The following is a 26,994-nucleotide window of genomic DNA, read 5'->3' as shown; positions in this document are numbered from 1 at the left end:
TGCCCTCCCGAACAGCCTTGTTCACCATTGTCAGCATCAGGATGGGGCAGGAGTTCAACAGCAGAGGCCACAGCTGTCATGAACGTAATTGTGTGGTGACTCTCAGCCCTGTCCAGAGCATATTTCATCAGCTCAGCTGGTGACTGTGTGAGTCTTTAACAATTCTGTTAGGGACTCTGGGGAGGTTGATTGATTTCAGCCAGGGATACATGGTGCCCACCCCCATCCCCACTATGGAGGTGGTCACGCACAGTGGTGGGCCGGAGAAGGAGGGAGAGTGGGGTCTGGGAGGGGCAGCCTTGCATCTCAGTAGGCTCCCGCCAGCCATGGAAGAAGCACAGGATTGCTTCCATTGTGCCCTCAGTGGGCTCCCTGATTCTCACAGGCTTCCCTCAACACCGGGAACCTCGGGGACGTCCGGGAGTTCTGGTCCCATCGAGTCCTTAGAAGGAGCTTCCTTTGAAAGCAAACCACTAATGATGATCTGGTCTAATATTCATTTAAAGCACTTTATCTCCTCACCATGCAAATAAACACATATCCAAATACTTCTCAGGCAGCTGTGGATGATGACTAGTATCTTCACTGCTTTCATGTGGTTGTGGTTTAAAATTAATGGCACCTGGGATGTTCAGAGTGCCCAGAAGTTCCCATGTGGCACGTTATTTTACGTTCGCAGCAGCCTTGGTAGAGCAGGTGCTTCTTGTAAGAGGGAACTGAGGCTCAGAGGGGACAAGTGGTCTGCCCAAGGCTTCCCAGTGAACAGACTGGACTTGGATAATAAAGCAGGTCTGTTAATTCTGACCCCTTTTCCTTCCCTGTCTCCTGCCCAGCCCCCAGCTTTTCATGCAGTTTGACGTAGGCTTGGATTTTCTTAGCTTTTAATAATCACATTCAGTTCCAAGGCCTTTTGAACTTGAATCTGATGTAATCGAATTTTTAAATGTTTTACAGCTTGGTACCCACATGTTATTTTGTCTTCCGCCCTTTGCACACTGCAGACATTTGGTCTGCTTTTCAGATTTTATTATTTTCAAAGGACCTAAAGCCAAAATTGACTATAATAAATCAGTTTGGGGGATTATGATTCTTTACTGGAGATTTCTATAAACCAGGGAAAATATTATCTTGCTTAAAGGAAATGTACTTTACTAGAAAACCGCATACTATTAAATACATATATTTCCAGGCATTTATATCTTGTTTATATGTGCATTCTTGCGTAGACATGTAGTTCACCATACTTTTATAGACATGTAAAAGTAAGCTAGTAAAAATACTCACTGACTAGAAAGTTTCTAACCCATGTCAAAGGATCCTTTTTGATCCAACTTCTGAAAAATCACCAGCCTGGAAGCCTCACCAGAAAGCCAAGGAGTGCAGACCTGAGGCCTGAGAACAGGGTCTGAGGGGAGGGAAACTGCAGACTCTTGGCCACTCCGTCCCCTCCCTGGGTGGGCCCAGCCTTCTGTCCATGTTTCCTAATTCATGACACACTTTGCCTTTGCATCCACAGAGTGTTTGATATCAACATATTTTTGATACTGTAATACTATCAAAACTTCTGATTAGAAACTATGTTCACAAAATTGCCCATACATAAAGATGCTCCTGAAATAGTGGAATGAAACATCATGTGCATTTGTGTAACTTAGAGCATCATGGTGTGTAGTCATCTGGCATTAAAGGAATTGCATTTTTCATAAAATACAAACGTAGTGTTAGATAGCTTGTCTCCAGGTGCTGATAAGTTGGAGAATTTCTATCTGTAAAAATTCTCCAAAATCTGCCTGCAAGTATTATTATAGATAGTGTTCCCTATAGAACCCAGCAGAGAGAGAGCATCAGAAGATGCAGATGAGCTGTTCCTGCCTTTGCCTTCACCCCTGGTGCACTCAGGAGTCAACTTCCTGTTCCCAGGCTTGTTACCCTCAGCCCCGGAGGGGGTGTAATTAGCCCCCTCCTGCCAGTTTTGTCTCCCTCACTTTCATTTCACAGTGTTATTTTTCTCTCTCAGTTTCATCTCAGTGTAAATAATTTCAAATCGCACTTTAAGGGAACACCAAAGGTAATGGAGAATGGGATACCTTTTACTTAACTATATAATACAGAAACTAAATGATCCTTTCTTTGAAGAGAGATTGCTTGCTCTGAAACAGAAAGATGAAAATACAGTTCTCCTTTTATAGTAAATATTTCACACCCGGTTTTACTTATTAGAATAATTTAAATTTGGAATTAGAGTTTTAGAAGCAAGAAAACAGAGGACTGAATTGTCTCAAGGTGGCAGCTTTTCTGAATATGATGTCAGTGGCTTCGTTTTGAGAAACTAAGACAAGTGTGACCTGGGACTATAACAGAGTGTCCTCTCCTCTCCCACAGGGCAGCAGGGGAGCGTTATCGCAGGGAGATGCTGGCACACGGCGGGGGCAAGGAGCCCATGCTTATGGTGCAAGGTAAAACAAAAGGATTGATAATTTTTCTATGATCCATTTTTTAAAAAGGTTTTCTGGGTTATATATATATTTTTTAATTATTGAAGTATAGTTGACATAACAATGTATTAGTTTTGGGTATGCAACATAGTGTTTGGACAAGTCTGTACATTACACATAAGTGTAGCTACCATCTGCCACCAGAAACTGTTACTACAATATTATTGACTATATTCCCTATGCCATACTTTTCATCTCTGTGACTTACTTATTTTATACCTGGCAGTTTGTATCTCTGTCCTCTCCATCTATTTCGCCCATTCTCTCCCTACTCTCCCATTTTATGGGCTTTATGTTTTAGTATTGGATCTTTGAGGTATGTTTTTGCACCATCTATAATAAAAGCTGCTCATATTTTCTCTATACATTTTTCCCTTTAGAGATGAGGCTTCAGCTGTGTACTTTGTTCTGAGCATCTATTTATTGTATCCCAAACAACAATTTAATTTTTAGTTACTGCAATTTATTTAAATTCCAACATGAATTTCAGGTTTTAACTTTTAAAACGTTCCTAATGCTCTAATAGGAAATTTGTAAATTTGTCATAAATTATCAGAAAATTTGCCTTTAGGTTTTAACAGGCCACAGTGTATGTCTTTAGCCTAAAGGACTCATTTTTTTCTTATTCCTTTATTTCTTTCTCCAAAAGCTTAGTTAGGCCTTTGCTAGAAATCCCAAGGCATTGGGCTAGATTTTTTACCCACTGAAAAATGAGAAACTAATTAAATCTCTTCCAGATTACCACAATGCTTGTTTTCCTGTGTAATATGGGGGGTTAATTTTTTTCATTTAAGTATTTTCCCTGAAAATTTAATTGTAGATGGAAATGACCATCATTTTTCATAAAATATTCTTACAGATATTTTAAGGAAAATGTGAATATTATTGGATATTCTCAACATATCAACAATTATATTTGCAGCTGACACTTCTCTCTAGCTGATAAACATTAGGAAACATTAGGAACATTAGGAAATAACATCCAGTATTGGAGAAGCAGGATAGCAATGGGTCTGACATCAATGTTTCCTTGCCTAGATCTGTTCAATCTAATACCTATTGCCCATTTTCTCAGAACCCCTTTCCTTCGTCTGTTTTTTACTCAGCAGCTACGTGCTGAGTGCTCCTGGGTGCCCGGCCCTGTCATGGTGCTGAGCTATGCTGAGGGCAGTGCTGAAAGACTCACAGACAAACACCTGGTTCTTGTGGAACTTGGCCACGAAGGTGCTTTCTCCCAGGCACCATCTGCCCAATGCCGTGTTCTGTTTAGAAAACAGATCAGCCGACCCAGAGAGCCTACGGTTTCAGGTAGCCTGGCCCAACCGCCATGACAAAAGCCCTTCACAACAACACTCTGGTCTCCTGTCGGTACCCTGTGCCTCAGAGTTGTCATTCTGGGATGGAGAAGGTATGCCAGTGGCACCTCACTTCCCACTTGTTCCTTCATGGCCTGTCCTGAACTCTGCTACACCCAGGGGCAGGTTTTACATGGTTTACATGCATCAACTAACTTCATCATCTAGTACCCCTATAAGGTACTAAGGATCACTATTCCCATGTTACAGATGCTGAAACAGGTCAGGTCTTTGGCCTATGTTAGAGGCAGTGAGTAAAACAGTCAGGAATTAAACCTGTGTCTTCTGTCTGCAGAGAGAATGCTCTCCAGCAGTCTGTGGAACAGGACGCCAGGGTAAGGGTCTCTCATGGACCGACCCACGTAAAAGAGAGATGACCAGGCTCATGATGAGAAACCACCGAGAGTGTACATTGTGTACTTCTCAGCTGGTGGTTTGTGGTGCCTCACAGAAAGCCCACTGTGAGTCAAGAAGGGCTGTTGCAGTTTGCTTCCTCCTGTAGCTTTTCTGTGACATACACTCTCCTGGCAGCGTGTTTAGCTTTTCCTCTTTGAGACCAGGATCTAAACACTGTCTGCACATAAATATTAGCATACATATGGTTCCCTCAAAAGAAAAAAAATCAAATCCTTTTCTATGTTTGTCCTTTGGCTGTTATATTTTTCTACTGGCTTCCAAGAATGTTGTAACAAACCTCTCTAAAAATTCTGTTCTTTAGATGAAACATCATTGTGTTAAGAAACTTAATATTTTCCACACTGAAATTCGCACACTTGGGAGAGAAAAACAAGACTGTGGTTCAAACCAGAGACGATAAAGTATTCAGATTCCAGTTAACACCAACAATGGGAGAGTTCTGCTTTTAAACTTTAATATTTTTCTTAATGTTGTTCCGTCATATCTCATTAATTCACATGATTTGTTACATGTCAAAGATGAATGGGAGACGTGCAGAGGAATTATGGCTGTTGTCACTTTATAGGGCTGGATTTGTAAGACAAGACCAGCAGTGGCTTCTCATTTTCTTGTAGGCAGTCAGCCCATACCCCTAAACAGGAATGTCTTAGGGGATGGCTCATAGCCAAACTCCGGGGTGCCCCAAGGAGTAGTGATTGGTGAAATTACTAAGAGTTGTGATATAAAAGCTTAAATAATCCAGTAGGTAGTATTCTTGTATGAAAATGTAATTTTTATAGGTGTTTATATATGTTACTTAACTACTTACTAGGTAAATGTAAAGAGTTATAGAGTTACATCAAGTAGCAGAAGATAAAGAAAGAACACCTTTTTTTAAGCTATGTGCCTCCCTGACCAAACAACAACTTGATTAACCGTGCTTTAAGGCTTATGTTTCAAATGAACTCCAGGCAATTCCTTAGAGTCAGAATACCTCTCTGCTTTGTACTCATGCTCTTTGAATGATACATAGTCAAAGGAATCAAGTATGCCATGCTTTTTTGGTCTTTGAATAATCAAAACAACACAGGACCTATTTTTGGAATGAGTCGTCATTAACCCTGAGTCCGTTGATCTTTTCTGGTCCCACCAACAGATGAGCACCCTTGTGGCCAAAGCCTGGTCTGAAGGAAGTACCAGAGAACACAGCATTCCTCCTCCTTTTCTCCTTTGCTCCACGTTCGTCAGTTAAAGGCTGCTGCCTCGCAGCCCTGTGTGCTGACTCAGCTCTGTTCCCAGGGAGCCCCACGGGGAAGTCCAAGTCAGGGCCACAGAAGCCTTTCCTAGAGTCTGTATTTGTTTCCACTCAACACACTAAACCCCATTTGAAAACAACGTGGTAGTTAAATAGTAGTTAAAACCACATTCCCCTCCTGGGAGAAAAAGGGAGGTCACATGGTACAACCACCTGGGATCTGCAGTCCCTAGCTCCACTTCTTCTTAAGAAAGTCACTCACCTTCCCTCGAGGAGAAGAGGAGTGATTTGGCATCACAACTTAATTTCCTTCTAATATGCTCGTCCTTAGCTCTTGCCCCAGTCCATCTCTGAAGGGGCGCTTATGTGTACCCAAGGGATAAAACAGACGGAGTAGAAGGAGCTACAGATTGAAGTTATATCCTCATCTGCTTTTAAACACATTCATGGCATATGTAAAAGTAGATGTTATAAGCACAATATTCGTTTACTTATTAATCCCCCCACTCAACAGTTTGGCAATACATGACTGAAACCAACTTTTTTTCATTGCCAGGAACTCTGGGGTGAGATTGAACTCTTTGTATAGTGAGAGTTTTTCTGCTCTTCATGCCATCTGCTACCTGCCAGTATTTTTTGGTTTATGTTAAGTATTACATTTCTGAGTAATAAAAGAACTTAAAGTTTTTGCTTAAAAGAAACAATAACGATACAGCATTTTCATTCATTTTGCTATTTTTAAAAAGTATACACTGGAATACTTTTAAGTGTGCTGTGGTGGACACGATCCAAAGTTCAGTTTCTATTACAATCATTTCAGAAAATGTATGGTTTTCTAGAAGACAAACATGCAGTAAAGGTTTGTGAGTAGCAGGGGAGTAATATTTCATACCCACTGTGAAGTGGAATTGTTTCTTACTACACCAAATACAAGAGTGGGATGATATGGCTAGTCAGGGTAGAAGTTATAGGATTGCAGCAGTTTGTGAGTGACATATTATTTATTCACGCGTATCTTCCTTTGTGAACTATCTTTTTGTGTTTTATGTCATCTAGAAGTTTGAATAAATGGCCTTGTTGAGTTTTTAGGTTCGGAATTATCTCTTAGATAATCAGGAAAAAAAAACCCTAACATTTTGAGAAACTGTTACATGCCAGGTGCCTTCTGCTGTGCTACCTAATTTAGTTCCCATATGTAGGTCACATGGTCCCCATTTCTATAGATAATGAAACTTAGAGGTCATTCTTTTTCTGTGCTGCCTCTCTTCCTGACTCCCATGTCTTCCTCAGTTGATCTCTAAATTCTCTCTGGAGATCGAACTGGTCTTTAGAACATAGGATATGTAAGAGACATGAGTCTTGAGGCCTTAATGATCCCCCAAAGCCTGCGGTTTGTTGTTTTAAATGTCACATCCTAGCTATTCCCATTGACATTGGAGAAGCCTGCCTCTGACATCCACTGATGAGCAATAAAATTTTCCTTAATATGTTTTTGTAAGAGCTCCTTTAGACTTTTGTGGTAAAGCTATCAACTTAGTTTATAATCATTTTTAATCTTGATGCTTCCAAGAGAAAGATTCTCACCACAGCCAAATAAGCCTGATGCCCAGTGAAGTTTCATGTTTCTGCCTCTGGTTATAGCATTCTTGTGCTCTACCCTTCAACCTTTGCACAAAGAATTTTGTGGGGGAAAAGAAAGGTTAAAGTCCACGACTTTCGCATTCCAGAAGGTTATTTCAAATACAGAACAACTTTACTTCTCTGCTTGTTTCCAGAAAAGAAACTCTCAGCTTCATTTTTATGTCTCTGGGGCCAAAAGCAGTATGTAGGAGATCCCTGGGTGGCTCAGAGGTTTAGCGCCTGCCTTCAAAAGCAGTATGCAAGGAGATACAAAGTAAAAACATGACAGAGTTTTTAAAAAGACCAAACATCAGATAAAACTAAAAGAAATAGTAGATAAATGAGTTCATTCACACTGGAACTCCCTTCAGTTTGTTTTCCTGTTGCTGAACTGACTCATGAAACCAAAGGCTAGAAGCCCACAGGGCCTTACCTTAAGCTGATTAAAATCGTAATACCTTACATTTCTGCAAAGCTTTATAGTTTTCAACATACATTCATTTTTGCTGCAATTACCCTGTAGCATCTATTCTAGCTTATTACATATTATTTTTGTCCAAGAAACAAACCAGAGGATTATAGTTTATATTCCAAGAGATCATCCCTGTGGTACCCCAGGGAGATTAATACAATCTATAGTGATAACTACTCTTTTCTTTAAAAATCTTCTTTGTTGGGGATCCCTGGGTGGCTCAGCAGTTTAGCGCCTGCCTTTGGCCCAGGGCGCGATCCTGGAGTCCCTGAATCGAGTCCCGCCTTGGGCTCCCAGCATGGAGCCTGCTTCTCTCTCCTTCTGTGTCTCAGCCTCTCTCTCTCTCTCTCTCTCTCTCTCTCTCTCTCTCTCTCTCTCATAAATAAATAAATAAATAAATAAATAAATAAATAAATAAATAAATAAATAAATCTATCTTTAAAAAACAAAAATCTTCTTTGTCCTAGTAGCAGTGAATGCGCCCAGCACCTGGATCTTGGTTCCACACCATTCTCCATTAAGAGGAACCAGGGCTCCTTGGAGAAATGGTTTATTTTAGGTTTGAGTGTACAGTGTGAGCTGGGAGCACCAGAAAATATGAAAGTACTCAGAAACACACACAAGGATGTCAAAGGGAGGCAAACACTTGCTAAAAGAGTTCCCAGTGGCCAAAGCTATAACAATTTGTGCAACAAAATAAATAAGGCAATTACTGGAATATAACACAAAGTATAAAATTTATATCCATGAGTTCTAATGATGTAAATGATTGAATGAATGGATGAATAAATAAATAAGGAAAATAAATCTCTCAGGCAGAAGAGTTTCAAATGATTTATATAGATGAAGTCCTCCCTCAAGGAAGTGGAGTGTAACTCCCCACCCCATAAGTGGGGGCTGTGCAAAGTGACTTCCTTCCAAAGGAATCCAATGTGGAAGAGGGTGGGGAAGAATTACAATAATATTTATCTATCTATTTATTTATTTATTTATTCATTCATTCATTCATTCACTCATTCATGAGAGAAACAGAGAGAGAGGCAGAGACATAGGCAGAGGAAGAAGTAGGCTCCCTGTGGGGAGTCTGATGTGGGACTTGATTCTGGGATCCTGGGGTCACGACCTGACCCAAAGGCAGAGGCTCAACCACTGAGCCACCCAGGTGCCCCTACAATAACTTTATAAACCGAGAAGTACTTACTCAGGTGTTCCATGATCAGCAACTGCTGTGAAGCCATGCTGAGACGATGTACCCTTGATATGACATAACAGAAGGGGCACTTCATCTCTGCGATCTTCCTTCCCAAACCCATAACCCAAACTGAGGGACATAGTACAAAATACTTGAACAGTACACCTTAAAACCGTCAAGGTCAGGGAATCAAAGAATCTTTCAAGATTCAGAGGAACCTAAGGAGGTGTGACAGCTATGTGCATGGTGGTGTCCTGGGGAGCAGATGTGTATCCTTGGAGCAGAACAAGGGCATTAGGTAAATACTAAGGAAATGTGAATAAAATATGACTTCAGTTAACAGTAATATTGGTTACTATTGTGACCAATAGGTATTGGTTAACTAGTTGTGACACACATGCCCAACCAAGAGGAGATATTAATGCCAGAGGAGTTGGATGGACCGACTGGGTGTGCTGCGTGGGCATGCTCTGTCCTCACCATTCTTCAGTAAATATAAAATCACCTTTAAATTGTCAGTATAAAAAAAAAAAGCCTCTTTGGTAAGATTTTTTGGTAATGGCACAACCACCTGTGGTTTGACCCCTCCAGCCACCAATTCTACTTGCCACATTTCCACGCATTCATCTTGAGGACCATGAGAAAGCCCTGGGAGTATTTCCAAGGCAGGTAGTGACAAAATTGGATTTATGGTCTACGGTATCCATTACGTGCTGAGGAGGGGCCGTGGTAAGGCTGATTTGAATGGGCCCCTTGTTGTTAGCAGCAATCGTGGTAAGAGATGAGGGCAGCCAGCCCAGGAGAGCAAGCAGCTGGGATGAAAAGAGGTTTTCTAACTTAAGACCATTTATGACGTAAGAACAACTGGTCTTGGAATTGATGCTGTGTGGAAGTGAGCAAGCAGGAGAGATGTCAAAGATGACTCCCAAATTCCCTTCTCTTGCTGCAGGAGAGGTGATTGTGCTCTTGAGAGCCTTGGGAACCTGTTGATCGGAGCAGTGGAGCAGTGACCAACTAAAGTGTGTTGTATTAGAAAGGACGAGAGAACAGAGAACCAACAAGGAGGCCCACTGCCCTAAGACAGTTCAGCCCCCATGTGGAATTCAGCTCCAGAAACTCCCAAGTCAGGGGGTTTTGATTCCAGAATTACCTAAGGGACCGTGTTCTGATTAGCTTCCAGAAGCCCCTCCTTCCCAGACAGTTCGAATGATGGGAAACCCACTTTGTCGCAAGGCAAATTCATTACACTTTGTGACAGTTCTCATTGACGGGGTGATACAGGCATTAAAACGGACTCAGAATATTCTGTCTGCTTGAAAAGATTGATGTCTTGTTGATGTGGTGTCTTTAGGTAATGAGCGTTGATACTTTTTTTTTTAATAACCTGATTACTAACCGAATTGGCCAAACATGCTTAGCATGCAGCTTTACTGTTGGTGTTATTTGTACAGTACAAGCATGACAGCAGGGAAGGGGCAGGAAGTCCTGTCTGTCAGCAGAAATACAGCTGATGTTTTAAAAGTAAGAAAGCTACATAAACAGTCCTTATTCAACATTAGCTTGATTGGTTTTTCCAATTGTCAAAACGCGTACACAGTGTATTCAAGAGAATTGACATTTCCCATTGGCTTATGGTACTAAGAATTAGTTGTAGTTACTACTTCAGTTTTAAAACATGCTATTAGCATTTAAGCATGTAATGTGGTTAGTCCCTAAATATTGCCATGTATGGCACAAAGCTGGCAGGCCTAACACCGTATGAGAATAATAAATTCACGCAGACTTTGGATGGTTATTCCTGCGTTTGTTTGTTTCTTTTTAAATATGCCTCTTTGCTTTTTATTTTTTTAATTAAGTGGGACTTTGAAGGGAGAGATTAACACATGACAAGTTCTGCCTGACTTGGCCGACATCTGTGCCCCCTGGGCGTGTAGGGACTCCCAGTAAATAAATGCCAGGACATGCTCCAAAGATATGCCCCGTGGCGTACGAGTGAGTGCCCACCCCAGAATGTATTTTACATTTGTGACTTTTAAGGGAGCCTCTCCCATGTATTAAATATTAAAAGATAAGATGATTTAAAACTACTAGCATGCCAAGCAGGACTGTGCTGTTCGAAGTGAATCAAATGACTTTGGATGTATTGCTCAAATGTTTAGAAATCTAGATCATCTTTATTTCTCCCCTGTTGTCAGGCCTCCCCGTCACCCTCTACCTCCTTACTCTGCCATGTTTTACTCTGTTTCTTTTGCAGCACGTATTTACTTCAAAGTGCAACCTGTATTATTTCATTTATTGGCTTGTGGTCTAGGTTCCGTGAGAGGAGGGGAACTGTTCTGTGCGCCACCAGATCCCTAGCACCTGCAGTCAGCAGTCAGTAAACATATGTTAAATGAGTGAATGCATACATATTAAAATATACTTAAAAGGTGAAATATTTCTTGTGCCATAAAAAAGCGGTGGTTATTACAAGAGGGACAGGTTTTCATTGACCTTGTCTGAGAAGTTTTATATGACATAAATACTTTTAAGGGTTTCGTGGGACCAAATATTTTTGCAGAGTTCTTTTCTAAAGTAAAAGAAAAATATATACAGTGAAAGTATTCTGTGTTGTCACCTGTGTATTCAGTGCCTTCCCTCTTTGATGCCATGGCATCGTGGCTGCCCTGCTGTCTAGACATCAAGTTTTCCTTGGCCTTCCTGCCACTCATTCTGGCTTCCGCCTCCCACCACACCCACACCAGGACCTCAGCTTCATGGGCCTCAATCCTTTTTCTGATCAAAGAGGCTTCATCCACAGGTAGAAGGGAGCCACGGCTACTAAGTGAATATCATATATTTCTCTATCCAGCATATTTTGTGTTTTTGGTAGAGCTTTTCCCCTAAAGAGCACCTATATTTATTACACTGTACATAACCAGTATTCTGCAGGGTAGAACAAAATAGATCATTCCTTGTGTTTTAGAATTCCTATAATGCAAGACTAAGTCCATCTGGTGAATTAATAGTTATTTAGCAAACAGGCATTAAGTGGAAAATGCTTTCCCTACTGTGGGGGGTTAGAGATAAATTCTGCAACTTGATTTATAGCAATGAGTAGTGGGCTCTGTTATAGGAGTTGAGTCGACTCTTGGGGCTTCATTAAAGGAGGACCAACTCTAAGTAAAACCCTCCCTGAGGCCAAGTGGTCCCTGGGGCCTCAGCCTACACCACCACCTCCATCTGATGTCTCCTCTTCTTCCCGGCCACCTGGTGTATTTTGGCATCCAGGACCCTTTGCTTTCAGCCACACCACCCTTGTAGCCTAAGACCAAAGGGGCTGTCCCGAATTCTGTCTTTTGTTAGAATGTACTACTTTAATATCCTTGGGTTAGTGAGCAGTAAATAATGTGAAAAAGCATTGTGAGTTGTTGGCAGTGTTAATCCATTTAAGCTTAGTGAATATTTATTGAATACTGCTAAGCAGGCACTTTAGAGAAATGAAAATAAACAGGAATAATATAGAGGTCCTACATTTTTGTGAGAGGGATAACATCCTATCAGATTTAGAAAAAGGAGCCCCTTCTGGGAGGTGGGTTTGCAGAAAGGTGCCCACTCTGGAGCTGAGCAGCCTGCACCAGGCACAGGCTGGGGTTCCTGCAGGGCTCCTGGGGTTCAGCCTTTCCTGTCCCGTGCCAGCTACCTTAGTACTGGGTACTGACTGGACAACTAGGTGAGGCATCCTGGAAAGCGGTGTGCTGAAGGTATAAACCTATGTAAATATGCCAGGATGCTGACCTTTGGGAAAGCTCTCTACATACGTATTATGTTAATAGACAATACACCTGGGAATCTGCAGCCTGATTTCACCAGACGCTTTAACCAAAATACACCCCGTCTAATCCTGGAGATGGGTAGCATTCTGTAGTGATCAGAGGCACCCACCCTGGGAACAGCCACTCAGATTGTCTTTGCTTATAAAAATACAAGGTCAGTATTTCAATGACACAGATAAACAAAAGAGAAAATATGTGGGTATGATAAGTGAAATGCCCTTATGGGAAGAGTGGCAATTTTTTTACTTCTTAATAAATTGACTTTGGAGCACCAGGACTAAGTAATACTCCTGGGTTATGGTGTTTTGTTAGCACATCAAAAAGATAACTTCATACTACTGTACCAGGAACCGATGAGCATTCTGTATCATTTTTACAGTGTAGGGTAAATAGAAACTACAAGGCATATTGATTTCTTTACACCAGTAAAAGGAAGTCAGCCTTTACCAGGAAATGACAGATTTTTTTCTTCTGCGAAACTTAACCCAGAAGCATCTACTATCCTTGGATTTTTTTTTTCCCTCTGTTTCATTGTCAACGTTCCACTGACTGAATTCAACAGCATAATTTTTGCTAGCAAAGAGGATGAAAAGCCTGTAGGGAAATAACTTTTAAACAGAATTTTAATTTTTTTTCATAATTTTAACTTTTAACCTGCCAGTGTGTGCTACATTATATATAAAATGTGCCATATGTATACATGTGGCACTTTTCAGTACAATGCCTTGCTTGCCAGTGAGGGTTAATTATCAAACAACTGGCTAGAAGGGCTAGTTAGAGAACCTCGTTAGACAAAAGGCCGTGGCACTGCATGTTCACTAGTGCTCACAGTAGAGCAGCTCTTATTAAACCCTGGGCATCACAAGTTCCTACCCAAATGATCTCAGATAGCATGCAGGCAGGAGATTCAGTATGCAGAAGAGGTCAAGGGGCAATGACATACTGGAAGTCACAGCAAAAGTGTTCGATGCAGACCCAGACAGTGTCTGTACGCCACCTAACATTAATCTGCAATGTAGTGTTATGCCCACTCCACATATATGGGGAGCAGGGCCTAGAGAAATTGAGTAATTAGCACAGTGTGCCAAGCTTCTAAAGGCCTCATCAGAGATTTGACTTAGGCTGTCATATCTTCACACCCCTGGAGGTGTTCCCTGCATCTGCCCACTCATGGCACTCTTCCACTGCCCTCTTGGGAGCTTTGGACTTCTTTTTTTTTTTTTTTCAAGATTTTATTTATTTCAGACAGAGAGTGTGAGAGAGTGCACGAGTGGGGTGAGGAGAGGGGCAGAGGGAGAAGCAGTCTCCTCACTGAGCAGGGAGTCTGATGAGGGGCTCACACCTGAGCCAAAGACAGACACTTAAGCTGCTAAACCACCTAGGTTCCCTGGAGCCATGGACTTTTGATACGCTTTTTAGTTGCTGTTTACTTTGGGTGGGCAGTGCTCCCCTTGGTAGTCTCTGAATCCTAATAAACTGTCCTTCTCCACTGGCCGTGTAAACGTGATGGAGCCCTGTGTGTAGTCATCGGAGACTACGTCTCTGGAGTTGGGCTTCTTTTGAGATGTGAGAGCCTTTTTGTTTCCAAGTAAATAACTTGTAGTAGACTCATTCCAGGAAGTACACTAGCAGTTCCACTTCGAGATTATATCAACTCTACTTTCTAGAAGGAACGCAGATGGTATTCCTCAGTTCCTTTTGATTACTTAATGGAAATGTTATAAAATCTTCTTTAAAGATGGTCATTATAGATGGTGTTCTTAACATGTGGTCACAAATGTGTGCTGTTGGCAGTGGGCTAAAAACAGGTTAGGAAAGCAGATGTCGTATCCCCAAAGCTCTTGATGGAGATTCTTAGCCTGGTACCCTGAGGCACCAAGCTTGAAGGGCAGAGCAAATTAGAAGCCCTAAGTATCTCAGGCAGCACTGCTGCATTTCCATCTAGCAAGTATACCAATAAAAGGTAAAATAATAATAGCAGTGGCCAGAGATCTAGAGCACAGTTTAGTGGAACAATTGAAACTGGCATTTGCTAACCCACTCTTGTTTGAAATGTTGCCAGGGAACGTAGAGACAGGAAAATGTCTCTTGGTTTAACTGGATTGTTTCCTGAAAGATCATTTTACAAGATATTTTCCAGTGTTTATCTGAGGCTCTCAACTATCTAAGAGAAATTGTTTTCCCTTTGATTATTATATAACATTACTAATAACAAAATTAGATCAAGAAATGATGAAGCCAAACCTAATTTTCTTTTATTTACTAGTTCTTCTTGATATTAAAGGGTTTTTTTTTTTAAGATTTTATTTATTTATTTACGAGAGACACACAGAGAGAGGCAGAGACATAGAGGAAGAAGCAGGCTCCCTGCAGGGAACCCAATGTGGTACTCGATCCCAGGACTCCAGGATCACGACCTGAGCCAAAGGCAGATGCTCAACCACTGAAACACCCAGGTGTCCCTAAGGCTGTTTTTTAAATAGAATAATCCCTTTTTAATCTCAGAGTGTTCACATCTCAAATATTTGAATCACATTATCAAGTTCTTTTTCTCTACCTCATCACACAAAGTAGGGGTTGTCAAGTAAATCATGTGTTGTTTTTTTATCTTTTCCGGTACAGAACTAAAAGTATGTTTAGTTCAGTTAAGGCATAGGGTCAGGAGGATGGCTAAACTCCACTTTTATTTTCCATCCAAGCAGTTTAAAGAAAACAGAGCTTTAAAAAAACAAAAAACAAAAACCTCTTGAAATCTTAAATCACGCACTCAGAATAACTGGAATTCTGGTACCTCATTCCCCTGTGTCTTCCCTTCTGCACACATTCTTTTTTCACTTTAGGACAGTCACCTTCGCATACTAATTTTCCTGAGCTAACTATTACTTTATGTTGGATATTAACCACTGAAGACTGATTTCTAGTGCTGTTTGTATTTCTGGAGCTGAGTGGACAGGCGGGAGTAACAAGAGCGGGAGCAGCAGCAAGAGTGAGAGTGGTAGCACTGACTCCTGCTAGAAGCACCTGTGCTGTGTGTTGGTGTGTTTGTGTGTTTGCTGCACCAGGGGCTGTGCTCAGCCCTCTGCACGGAGTCACCTCATTTCCTGCTCTGGGGGACCCTGCAGTGCTCACGTGGTTGACTGCCCAAGCTCATGCCAGAGCAACTGGTGGAACCCTGACTCCCATTCAGGCACTCTGACTGGTCTTGGGGCCCTGCAATCTCTTAAACTTATTTTTCAGGTTGTGCCAGGAAACTCTGGCTTTAGAAATGGTTGTGCGCATCTTCCACTGTATTTTCCTGCTCCTTCTTTTACAATGTTTGCCACTGAGTTGCTCGTCACAAACACACTGATGCTCAAGAAAGATCCCATTGAATTTGCAGAGCAGGCTGTCACAGGGACAAACGTGAAAGGTGGTGGATGTTAAGTAGCATCGATAAGGTATCAGCTGGATTGCATGTAGTAAAGTGGTTTTGTAGCCAAATAAGATTTGTTGAGTGAGAACACATGAGTGTCCAGCAAGTTTTAGGGCTTGACGACACACTCGATGGCAGCAAGCTTCTTTTCTTGCATGGTGCAACAGGAAAAAATGAGGAAAGCATGTCATGGAACCAGACTTAGAATTTAGTGGCTCCAGGATTATGACATAGCTTCAGTAATAGAGGTAAACGGCAATCCGGAATAATAGCCAAGTAAATAGAATCCCTAATCTTTGGCTTCTTTGGATATTTACTCAACGTGGCCTCTGAAATAGTTGAGAGCTTTCTGGAAGAAAGAGATGGAAGAGAAGGGAGCACCTGTGTTCTCAAGGCTAGGACCTCCCTTTTGTAAATGCACTGATTTTTGGAGAGGGTGTGTGTGTGTTTAATATGTGGGTGTGTTTGTTTAAGGAAGACCTGGAGCTACAAAAGGCAAAATGTTTTGTAACCCAGAAGTGTAATTGTAAATGGAATTATTACATCTGAAAATGAAATTAAAGTAAACCAATTTGTAAGCAGATCACGTATGTGGGACTCGCCTGGCTGGATCAGCTTCTGTCCCGGACGAAGTTCAGACGCTCTGTGTCGATGCAGTCAGCAGCCCCTCAGACAGAACTGCCTGTTTGACCACAGACAGATATTAACCCAGCCTAGGAGGCAATCGGGTTTTTTCAGTTCAAAGGAAGAAAGGAATTTCACTTTCTGGCTGATACTCTGATTTTCCCAGGAACTGATTGTAGATAGTGGGAATCCACCTTTAGAAGAAGGTGTGGGTAACCACAGCCTTGTAGCAGAGAAGAACTTCAAAGCAGAGAAGGTGAGCAATACAGTCGCCCTAGGCTTGGGAGAGACAGATCTGGAATGAGAGTTCTGATCTCGTAAACTTCACTTCAGACTTTCTAAACTGCCAGGCCAGCCTTTGACCTGTAATTCTTCATCAGGCTGCACTGCATTTGGCACATATAATTATTTCAGCACACACACAGAATAACCATTTACTCTTATGATGGATTTTTAGAACTGGACGTGGTGTTGGGAGTACACAGACATATGCCTTTTCACTCATCCCTAGATCTGGACAGAGAATCTGCCTGTTGGCATATCCCCCTTATTAATAACATTTGCTAATAGAGGCGAGGCTGGCAGAGCCAGCTGACTGGGTAAATCAAAGGCTCTTAGTACTTCAGGCCCTCTTCCTCATTGTTTTTTAAATTGTGGTAAAGTTACTTATGGTATAAAATTTACTATCTTAACCATTTTTAAATATGTGTTTCAGTCACAATGTTGTGTATTCATGATTCTGTGTAATCATCACCACTGTTCATTTCCAGAACTTTCCCCTCATCCCAGTGGTCTCTTCTCACAGCTTTTCTCACAGCTACTAATAATTAGGGAGAAAAATGGATCCATTTTAGCCGCATCTTTTGCTTCATTCTTTTAGCAGATAAACAGTTATCTCCTAAAAAGCAGATAGCAAAAAGTAGAAAAAAGTAAAGCAAGGAGTGATTCTTTTGCTGGATAATTAGCTTGTGATTGTGAGTTTGATGATCATATCCTAAATATGTAATCATAGAGCAACGTTCTAGAATTGAACTTGTGCAAATAAATAAGTAAATAAACAACTTCATCCTTCAACTCACTGAACTGGGAAGTAGGCTTTCCTTTGGATCTGATTGTTATTACTACCAGTTATGGAGCATTTTCTGTCGTAAATGCACCATCTTTTAAAATTCTTACAGCAATCTTGCAAAGTAGATGGCACTGTGCCAATTTTATGATCTTCAAACATTGTATTACACTCTAGCATTTTACCTTTACTCAGATTGCTCTTAGCAGAAGTGAGGTATAGGTGAAGTGACTGGTAAGGTCTCTTAACCAGTTTGTTAACTCAGGTAATCACTCACTAAACCATCAGGATTTTAGTACCTTGTTTAGAGGCATCTAAAGTTGTGTTTAGAAAAGGAAGAATTTCTCTTTCCTTTCTATGCCCCCTTGTCAACCCTTCAAAGGAAAACTTTTGTATAGTCAGAAAAGGAGAATTACACTGAAATTTAAGTTATAAAATGCTATGCCGAAACAGATACTGTTCCATTCAGCTTAAAATCCTAACCTGCACATTGCCCCTGAAGCTGTTTATGGAACCACATGGTAGTGACTCTGCTGGGTTTTGTAGAGCAGGCTGTGTGTCCCAGTAGGGAGTGCCCAGGACATTTCCTCTGGGAGCCTAAAGCTTTTCTTGTCCTCCAGCCTGACCCCTAAATAAGTACTACCTGTAGGTCCTAACTATAAACTGACTAGTATAATTTAGACCAAGTACCAGTGTCTGGAAATGTAAGATTATGATTGACCTTTAGCCTTGATTTTAAAAGAACCAATGAGTTATTTTTCCTCTGTCATCTTGGGTTCTGGACCTGGCCATTCCAGTGAATATCAGGCTTATGTCCGCCGGGCTCCCAAATATACCACACCCAGGCTTCATCTCTCCTGGACAGCTTTGTACACGTCTAGTCCACAAACTCTCAGTGCACCTTTGATTCTACAAGGAAGGAACCCAAAGACTATGGAGACAATCCCACCCCACCTCTTAGCAGACCTCCCAGCCACACCTGGCCAGGATTGCAAGGCAGTGGAATACTTGTTCCTCTTTGGCCAGGAAAGCTCTCCTTTCCTCCCCAGTGAACTGGGGGAGAGGAAATCCGACATAAAGCTTGAGGTATATCACTCAGAATTTATGAATCTGAGGAAAGATAGTCATTTAAGTGGGGAAAAAAAAAAGACCATCTAGTTCAAGCTCTGGTTCTAGAAAGTTGATCCTTAATCAAACAACAATATCGGTGTCCCCCAGGAGTTACTCAATCCCTTTTAATAACTTGTTAGCTGATCTTTTTATCAACTGGGAATCTTCTTGAAAAAAAAAAAAAGTAGAACCTACTCTGGCTTACCAAAGCAGAATTTTTGGGAACAATGTGGAGGTGGGCACAGAATTGAAGGGGAAGTCACAGCAGAGTTCAGAAAGCACAGCTTCCTGTGTCTTGGGAGAAGGAACGGATGTTGTCTTTGGGATGCTGGTGCCATGATGAGCCACTCACTTGATCACTCCCTTCTTTGTACCAATTCTGTATCTTATGTACACCTTTGTTCTACATAAACAATTATGCATTTATATGGTTTTCTCCTCAAATAATCAACTTGTCAAGAGCAGAAATCATGTCCCACTCATGTCTATGTGCCTCATATCTCTAGCACATAGTGCTTGGCACACGGGTACTCAAAAAAACTCAAAAATTTTTTGTCAATGTTGGAACACTTTCTGTCTTGAAGGAAGGAGGGTATAGGCATGGTTCTGCTCATTGCCGTGGTGTGTGGAGCTTGGCAGCCAGGCGTGGACATCCTTTCGGAGCCTCTCAGAGGAGGGATCTTGCCAAGTCTACGGAGAGTCGACTTCAGCAACATCCAGCACCTCCTCCACTCTGAATCACCCTAAGATCCCATTTGCACAGAATTCATGATGTTGCTGTGGACCACTGGCTCCTGTAGGGATCCTAGCGAAAGAGCCCCAGGTGGCCCCTCTGCATTCCTAGCAACTCAGATTTGATGACAGTTCTCAAGCTCAGACCAGTCAGAACTGCTACAGGAAAGAAGCCTCTGAGATGTGTTCTGAGCTGTCCTCACAAGAGACAATAATCAATAAACACAAAGCACTGTTTCCCAGGGGGTTTCTAGTAAGCAAAATATACTCTGCTTCCTTTTCTAAAATAAAAACCCTGCCACCAACCCCTGGAGCACACCTCCCATCTGGGAGACCTCTCAATCAGGGCCAATCACAGCGTGGCCCTCCTCCCACAGCTTATGGCTTATGGCAGCTTCCCTTCTAGCCTCCTCCTCCGCCCCAGGTTCTCAGACTCCCTTCATGCCAAATCCACTTGATCCTTTTACGTGCTTTTCCAGCCAGCTGTGTCCTCTCTCCTGAGGCTTGGTAATCATAACTTTGAACAGTGTCCCAAACAAACCCTCCTTTTTTTGCCTAAGATTGTTTCCTGAGATTGTTTCCTATTTCACTTGAGAAACAAGTATTTTTCAGTTTAGGTAAATAGAAAACTAATTACATCTTTGTTGCCCCATACTTTTCAAACGATGGTTGCCAGCGGAGAGAAACCAGATCTTCTCATTTTCCACTTTAGTCAGTTTCCACATGTCCATCTGGGCTGTGGTTCTCACACTTCATCAGGGTCGCTGACTGCCGAGCGCACTCCCAGTTCCTGATATTAGGCCTGGGGTCCAGACCTAAAATTTGTATTTCTAGCAGGTTCCCGAGTGATACCCATGGTGTTCGTCAGAGAACTATGCTCTTAGAACCAGGAGACCATATATTTCTATAAAATAGATTCTTAGTAATTTTTATATATGATATATATACACATACTGAATCTTCCTAATAAATAATTAAGTGATCTTTTTGCCTTCCTTCAACTGACTTTAGGCACTCTGGCCCACATTGAGTGAGTGAGTGAGTGAGTGAGTGAGTGAGTGAGTGAGTGAGTGAGTGAAAGAAGGAACCCTCACAGAGATTTTACTTATAGTTCCTTTAGTCACCCTTCTTCGCTTTCACTAAACTTTGGTCACAAACTCAACCAGTTTTATTTGATTGGCCACCCTTGCTTGGTGTTCAGCAATATATGAACTAGACCCAAAGAGGAGGTGTAACTATTCTACTTCTCTTCCAAGGCTCAAAATAACAATGATGTTTTTAAGTGCCCTGATAATCTCCTGTATTCTTGAGTGCTTCATAAAGGGGGCCAGAACAAGAGTCCGTCTTTGCCAGGTTGTCTTAGAGCCATGAGCAAACTGCCAGCCAGGCACCCAGTCATGTTTTCAGACAGTTGTATTAGTTGCACATCCAGATGGGCACTCAAGGGGTTAAAGAGATCCTGCCAAGAATATGTTGATATTTAAATGATGGTCTGGTTAGATGATATATTACATATTACAGACTAACAGGGCGTGAACGTGCAGCTTTGTGCACGTATAGCTGACATTCTGTTCATGGTGAAAGCATAGAAATATGCAAAGTCGGGAGCCCCTTCAACATGTAAGGGCTTCTGTTTGCAAGGGGTTACCACAGATACTTGGAGGCCAACCAGAAAACATCCTGAAGTGTGGAACTCCTAGGTGTTTTTTCTGCTGGTATCATACCTACAACTGCAGCAGCAGCCAAGCGTGGCTGAGCACCGTGCCCTGAGAGGAAGAGCCATTTTCTTGGTACCAGCCTCTTCGACAGAGCTTGCGCCCTGTGCTCTACCTCCCTGGATAGTTAAGTAGTAGGGAGAGCTGGTGAAGTGTGCTCAGTAGCACCAAAACCAACCTGCCCAAGAAACAGTGGACATTTGGGCCCTGCCTCAAGGCCGTATGGGGCCAGTTAATAAGTGGAGGACCATCCAGCCCTGGGGGACATCATGAGGCCAGCAGACTCCCTTCTCCCCCACCCCAGTATCTCCACACAGGTGGGCTTTGTCATATCCAGGATGCTGATGTTTAAATAGAAACCTTTTTAGAATGTGTTGTTTTACAGAATCCTAGGGCCTGAGGCAGTATAATAAATCACAGTGCTCTGCGAGCATGGGCTCTGGCACCAGACTCCCAGGGTTCAACAAAAGTAAGAGTTGCGTGACCTCTCTCCGCTCTCTTTTTTTATTTGTAAGATAGGTTCCTCACAGGTGTGTTTTAGCACAATCCCTGGCGCACAGTGAATGCTCAGCAGATAATTGCCACCGTCACTTGGTTGTTGGTTTTCTGATAAACCTTTTCTAGACCAGCTGTGTGGGGGTCAATTCCTCATGCCTCGTATCTTTACCCGTGCTTTATTTCCAGCCCTGTGCCAGTAAGCACTAGAAGGAAGAGCACATCGTGTGATTTGGAAACCCTTATTGCTTCAAGAGTCAGTCTTGGAATCCTTGTGATATCATAATTTATTTCAGTCAGGCTCAGAATAATTGCCCCGGTACCTCAAGGTTATGAAACACACTCATTTGAACAGAGCAGTCGAGACAAAAGTGTTCTGGCTTGTACCAATTTTTATTAGCCCATTTGCCTCTCAGGTAAAATGAGGAGAAAAATAAATTAAATCATCATTCTTCAACTGCTCATTATACAGTCTCTCTTCCTCTAGGACAGGTAGGTGAAACTCAACTACCTCTTTTCCTTGTTATGAACTGATATATGCAAGTGTCTGTCCTAATGCAGCTCTTTCTTACATTGCTGTCAACACTTTTGTTAGCTGTGAAATTTCAGTCCTTTTGGCAAAGTCAGGTGACTTCCACAGTGAAATATGTTTGTAAATTCCACCCACTTCTGGACTTAGCAGCCCCAATCTAACTCCCAGAGGCTTCCAAGAAACTGCAGACCTAATCATCACCCTTGAAGATCAAGACTTGAAGACAAAGGGGACATCTTTGTCAGCTTCTTAAAAAAAAAAAAAAAATCAAAGAGTTCCTGGAATTTTTTTGACCATACATGCATATAAAAGCTAATTTTAAGTTTTCTGACTTGGGGAACTGCCTGAAAACACTGCATTTTTCTTTTAATTCTCTGTGTAGAAGTCCGTTCATGTTGCCACTTGCAGAACAGTTAAATCTAATTAAAGCAAGGATACCCTGACAATATGCCAAGAGAAGTCTTGCCTCGGGAGCTACTCTTTATCCCTTTGGGTCTTGGTTTCCTCTCTTGGAGACCTTCCTCTTTAGCAGTCATATCAAGCCATTTGCCACTGACCAGATTCGATTGAAAAATGCCATGAGTGTAAATATTTTTAAAAGCTTTCTTTGTGGCCGCGATGGACATTCTCTGAGATGTGAGCATGGTTGATGATGGGAAACTGGAGAAGGATGTGTGCTAGTTAGGTCTGTGTCCCGAGAAGGACAGAGCAAGGTCATCTTTATATTGGCAGCTTTTCGAGTGAAAATGAACCACTTCAAAGGGATGGGAAGCCATGCTTAACTGAATAGGTTGGCTCTGCATAAATGGGTTTTACCTTCTGACAGCTCCAGGCATTTAATTATAAACGACCAGTCATTTAATTATAGAATGTTTCACATACTAAAAGGAAGAAAAGAGTATAAAGGTTAACACATTTGAGCAAAAGCCATGTTTAAATGTTTTCCCCACAGCTGTTCCCTGCGTTAAGAAACTTGGTGGGTAGAAAATGCATGAACCCTGATTTATTAATCAGATTGCTTCCACTTAAGCAATAACCTGTATCTGAAGATCTAGTGGGAAAACCTTAGCAATCATCGAAGGCTCAACATTTCTATCCTTAGAGATACAGCTGGATCAGAGGAAAGGCCTTTCGCCCATAGAGATTATTTTACCATACAAAGAAAATTGTGTTTTGAACTTTCATTTGGTAAATAAAGACAAAGCAATGACATTCTCTTCCTGCAGCTGCTTGTTATTTCTCAGTTAGTTCCTAAATGGAGATGTTAGAATTTGACCTCGAATGAGGATGAAAATATTTTGGTCCTCGGTTGAAAATATTACAATACTCTTACTGTTCTTAACTACTCTAGGTCTAGTTAGTGGTTTAAGAGTGTGTGTTTAGAGCTGCTGTTTTTATGTCTTTCACACAAACCAGTTCTTGGGCAGTTTCCCACCCAGTCGCTCCCACTGATGGGAATGAGCAAGTCCATTGGTCCTGTCCAGGCCCGCCCCTGAGCTCTGTTCTCACTGCTGACTGAAGCCTGGTGGTCTGCAGGTGGAGCACCCCCTGGCACCTAAATGTAACAGGCTTTTGGTTTTCCTCCCATGCTCTGGCTCAATTACCTTCCCTTCCTGGTCACTCTAGTGCCCAATCTTAGAGTCTCCACAACACATGTGCCCCCAGAGCCTCCTCCAGGCTTCCTCCAGCCCTAAAGGAGTATACATCCCGCCTTTTCCCACCTTGGTGCCTTCCTGCATGGTCCTCTCCATACAGAGGGTCCTAATTTGAATCTGACTCTTCTCTATCCCTCAGATTTCTACTCAGATCCCAGTCCTCCACAAAGCCTTCTGAATCTCCATCAGAATTCATCTCCCACTCTCATCTCCTACCAACTGCACTTTGTATACTGTTAACACCCACAGTTGACTTTTTCCCAAACGTTTTATGTTGAACATTTTCAGACATTCAGAGAAGTTGAATGCACAGCACAACACTCATATACTTGCCATTCAGATTCTACAAGGAACATTTTGTTGTTTTTGTCACACATCCAGCCATCCATTCCTCCATCAGTCCTTCAATCCACCATGTATATATATTACATGTATAATATATGTAATTTTTCAAAGCATGTGTCAAACAGCAGTAAATTTTACCCGCCATTTTTATATGTGTATTTGTTTACTTTTCTTTTTTAGATAAAATTTATATACAGTGAAAGGCACAAAGCTTTAATGTACCCTTTAATGAATCCTGACGCGAGCATGCATATTACTAATGGATCACTATCCAGATAGAGAACATTTACCATCACATCAGGAAGTTGGTTTGTGTCCCTTCTCAGTTGGTTATCATCTCCACTCCCCAAAGTAGCCACTATTTTTTTTTTTTTTACCACGGATTAGTTGGGCCTGCTTTTGGACTTCGTATAAATGAAATCAAACCAGATGTACTCCTTTGTGTGTAAGGCTTTTTGAGATTCATCCATGTTGTTGCATGTGTCATTGAGTTCTTTTTTATTGCTGAATAGTATTCCATTTCTGAATATACCATATATGTTTATCCATATCCTGTTGGTGGAAACTTGTGTTGTTCCTAGTTTAGGGTTGTAAAGTCTTTTTTTGTTGCCTTCATTTCCCTTGGGTAAATACCTAGATGGAAATTCCTGGGTCATAGGGTATGTGTGTGCTTAGTTTTATAAGAAACTCCTAGGTCTTTTTCCAAAGTGCTTGTACCATTTCAGCCTTCCATCACTGATGTGTGACAGTGTAGGCTGGCCCACAGCCTTGCCTACATTTGGTCTTTGTAATTTTAGCCATTCTAGTGGGTGTGTTGTGGTGCCTCATTGTGGCTTCAGTTTTCTTTTCCCAGATGACAATGATGTATCTTTTCAGTACCTGTTTGTTTATTTGGTTTTTTTCTTTTGTGAAAGGTCTGCCCAAATCTTTTGTCCATTTTGAATTTGTTTAAATTCTTTTTATGATAAGTTGAAGGAGTATTTTATGTATATATTGGATGCCAATGTCAGGTGAGATATATATTGAGTATTTTCTCCCATTCTTTCATTAACTATTCATTTTGTTAATTATTTCTTTTAAAGAAGAGAAGTTTCTTATTTTGATGAAACCTAATATTGCAATTTTTTTCTTTCATGGTTATTACTTTCTTATCCTAAGAAACCTTTGCGTACCTCAAAGTTGCAAACGCATTTTCTTCAATGGTCTTCATAATTTTAGCTTTTACAGGTAGTCATATTGTGACTTAGCCTGTTCATCTTTGACTGTTCATGAGCTGGCCTGGTCATTACACACACCAAATACTCAAGATATATTATATTGAATTGCATTAAAGATTGAGATGGTAATATAGGACTCTGGCCATCCTTTAATGTCTCTGTGTTGGAATGGGTTTTATGAGATCCACCCCCAAATTAAATGCCAGTGTATAGAGCCCTGTCCAACCCTTGAGTTAGCATTATCTGCCAAGAATATAGGTCATGGCAACAAGGTTGATTGCTTAAATATTTGTCCTTTACTTCCTTGGAGTAAAAAGAGTAGAGAGAGATTTAGCTTTTTACTGAATTGTTAATATGTTTTAGATATGATGCCTCATTGTTTTCTACTACATCTTCTCATTTTATCTTGATAGCCACCTTGAATGCTAGATGAGGAAATCTGAGTACCAGAGATTATAAGTGACTTTTTCATTACCCAATTAGAAAGTCACAAAGCTAGGAGTTCTCCAAAATAGGAAAATCTGGAGGAAAGCCAGTAACTTAGCTCTGTTATAAGATTTCTGCAAAAGAATAACACTTGATTGATTTTAAAGTGTATGGAACTTGATAAGCAACTAAACATTTTAAGTTCTGAACCAACACACTCAACCAAAAGTTCAGTCTTCTAACATCACTTTATAATAATATCTGCAATATAAAAACCCTTGGGAAATGAATTTGGTCCTAAATCTCTGTACTAACTGCTGACCAGATAGTAAAAATATATTAAAATCATAAATAGCCCCAGGGCCCACCCACTACCCAAGAATTCCTTTCACGGGTGACTTTTTATAATGTTTACATAGGCAGTTATGTAATGAGCCCTTATTTCAAAAAGCCAGAATGTTCCCCTAATGTATAATGCCTTTGTCCCTCTTATTGTCTCCAGGTGGATATGCTGGCTCATTTTTTCTTTGTTTGCAGGTATGCTTCAGAAGTGTCCTTCTATGGATGACTTTGTAAGTGCCCTTGTTTCCGACTTGGATCCAGATTTCGAAACTTTCCTCATGGATTCTGAATGATAGAAGCACCTTGGATCTTTTAAATCAAGATCGTGTAGATACGAACTTGGTTGTAAATGCTACAGCTGTGAACACTCATTTCTGATTTCAGTATTCTAATTTCTGAAAAACCTTATACCGATGGAACTTGGAATAAATAATTTGTTTTAATTATGTTGGCTTTTAGCCTGTTTGGCAGAGTTTTGAACATATGGATATCTACTCAGTGAGCTAATAAAAACTAGAACCTAGTGTTAAATTCAAGGTATGGGCACTCCCTTAATCCAACCAGTCTCCTGTTGAACTTTTCCCCCCATATTGATCTCTAATTGATTAAATTAGAGACTTAATTAAAAGCAAACTTGTTTTAGTTTGAAACAGTCTTCAGAAGAGTTACACATATTCTTTTGAATGATTACCATTTGAAAATGCACTTAGAGCAAGTATGGTT

General features: G+C 41.2%; 1 protein-coding gene across 6 annotated transcripts in view; it reads left to right on the top strand.

The window, feature by feature from the left end:
- The window catches only part of MIPEP (mitochondrial intermediate peptidase), a 186,782-nt gene extending 160,065 nt beyond the window's left edge, over positions 1–26,717 (top strand). For all 6 annotated transcript variants that reach the window (XM_055317274.1, XM_055317279.1, XM_055317277.1 and 3 more), the window contains 2 exons: positions 2,383–2,456; positions 26,467–26,717. In XM_055317274.1, the coding sequence (XP_055173249.1) occupies positions 2,383–2,456; positions 26,467–26,564 (172 nt within the window). In that variant the 3' untranslated portion in view covers positions 26,565–26,717. The remainder of the gene's footprint in view (positions 1–2,382; positions 2,457–26,466) is intronic.
- The last annotated feature ends 277 nt before the right edge of the window (positions 26,718–26,994 follow it).

The sequence above is a fragment of the Nyctereutes procyonoides genome, unplaced genomic scaffold, assembly GCF_905146905.1.
Source record: "Nyctereutes procyonoides isolate TBG_1078 unplaced genomic scaffold, NYPRO_anot_genome, whole genome shotgun sequence".
Lineage (NCBI taxonomy): Eukaryota > Metazoa > Chordata > Mammalia > Carnivora > Canidae > Nyctereutes > Nyctereutes procyonoides.
Note: the sequence above shows the minus strand (reverse complement) of the source record. Positions and strands in the feature narration are given on the sequence as shown.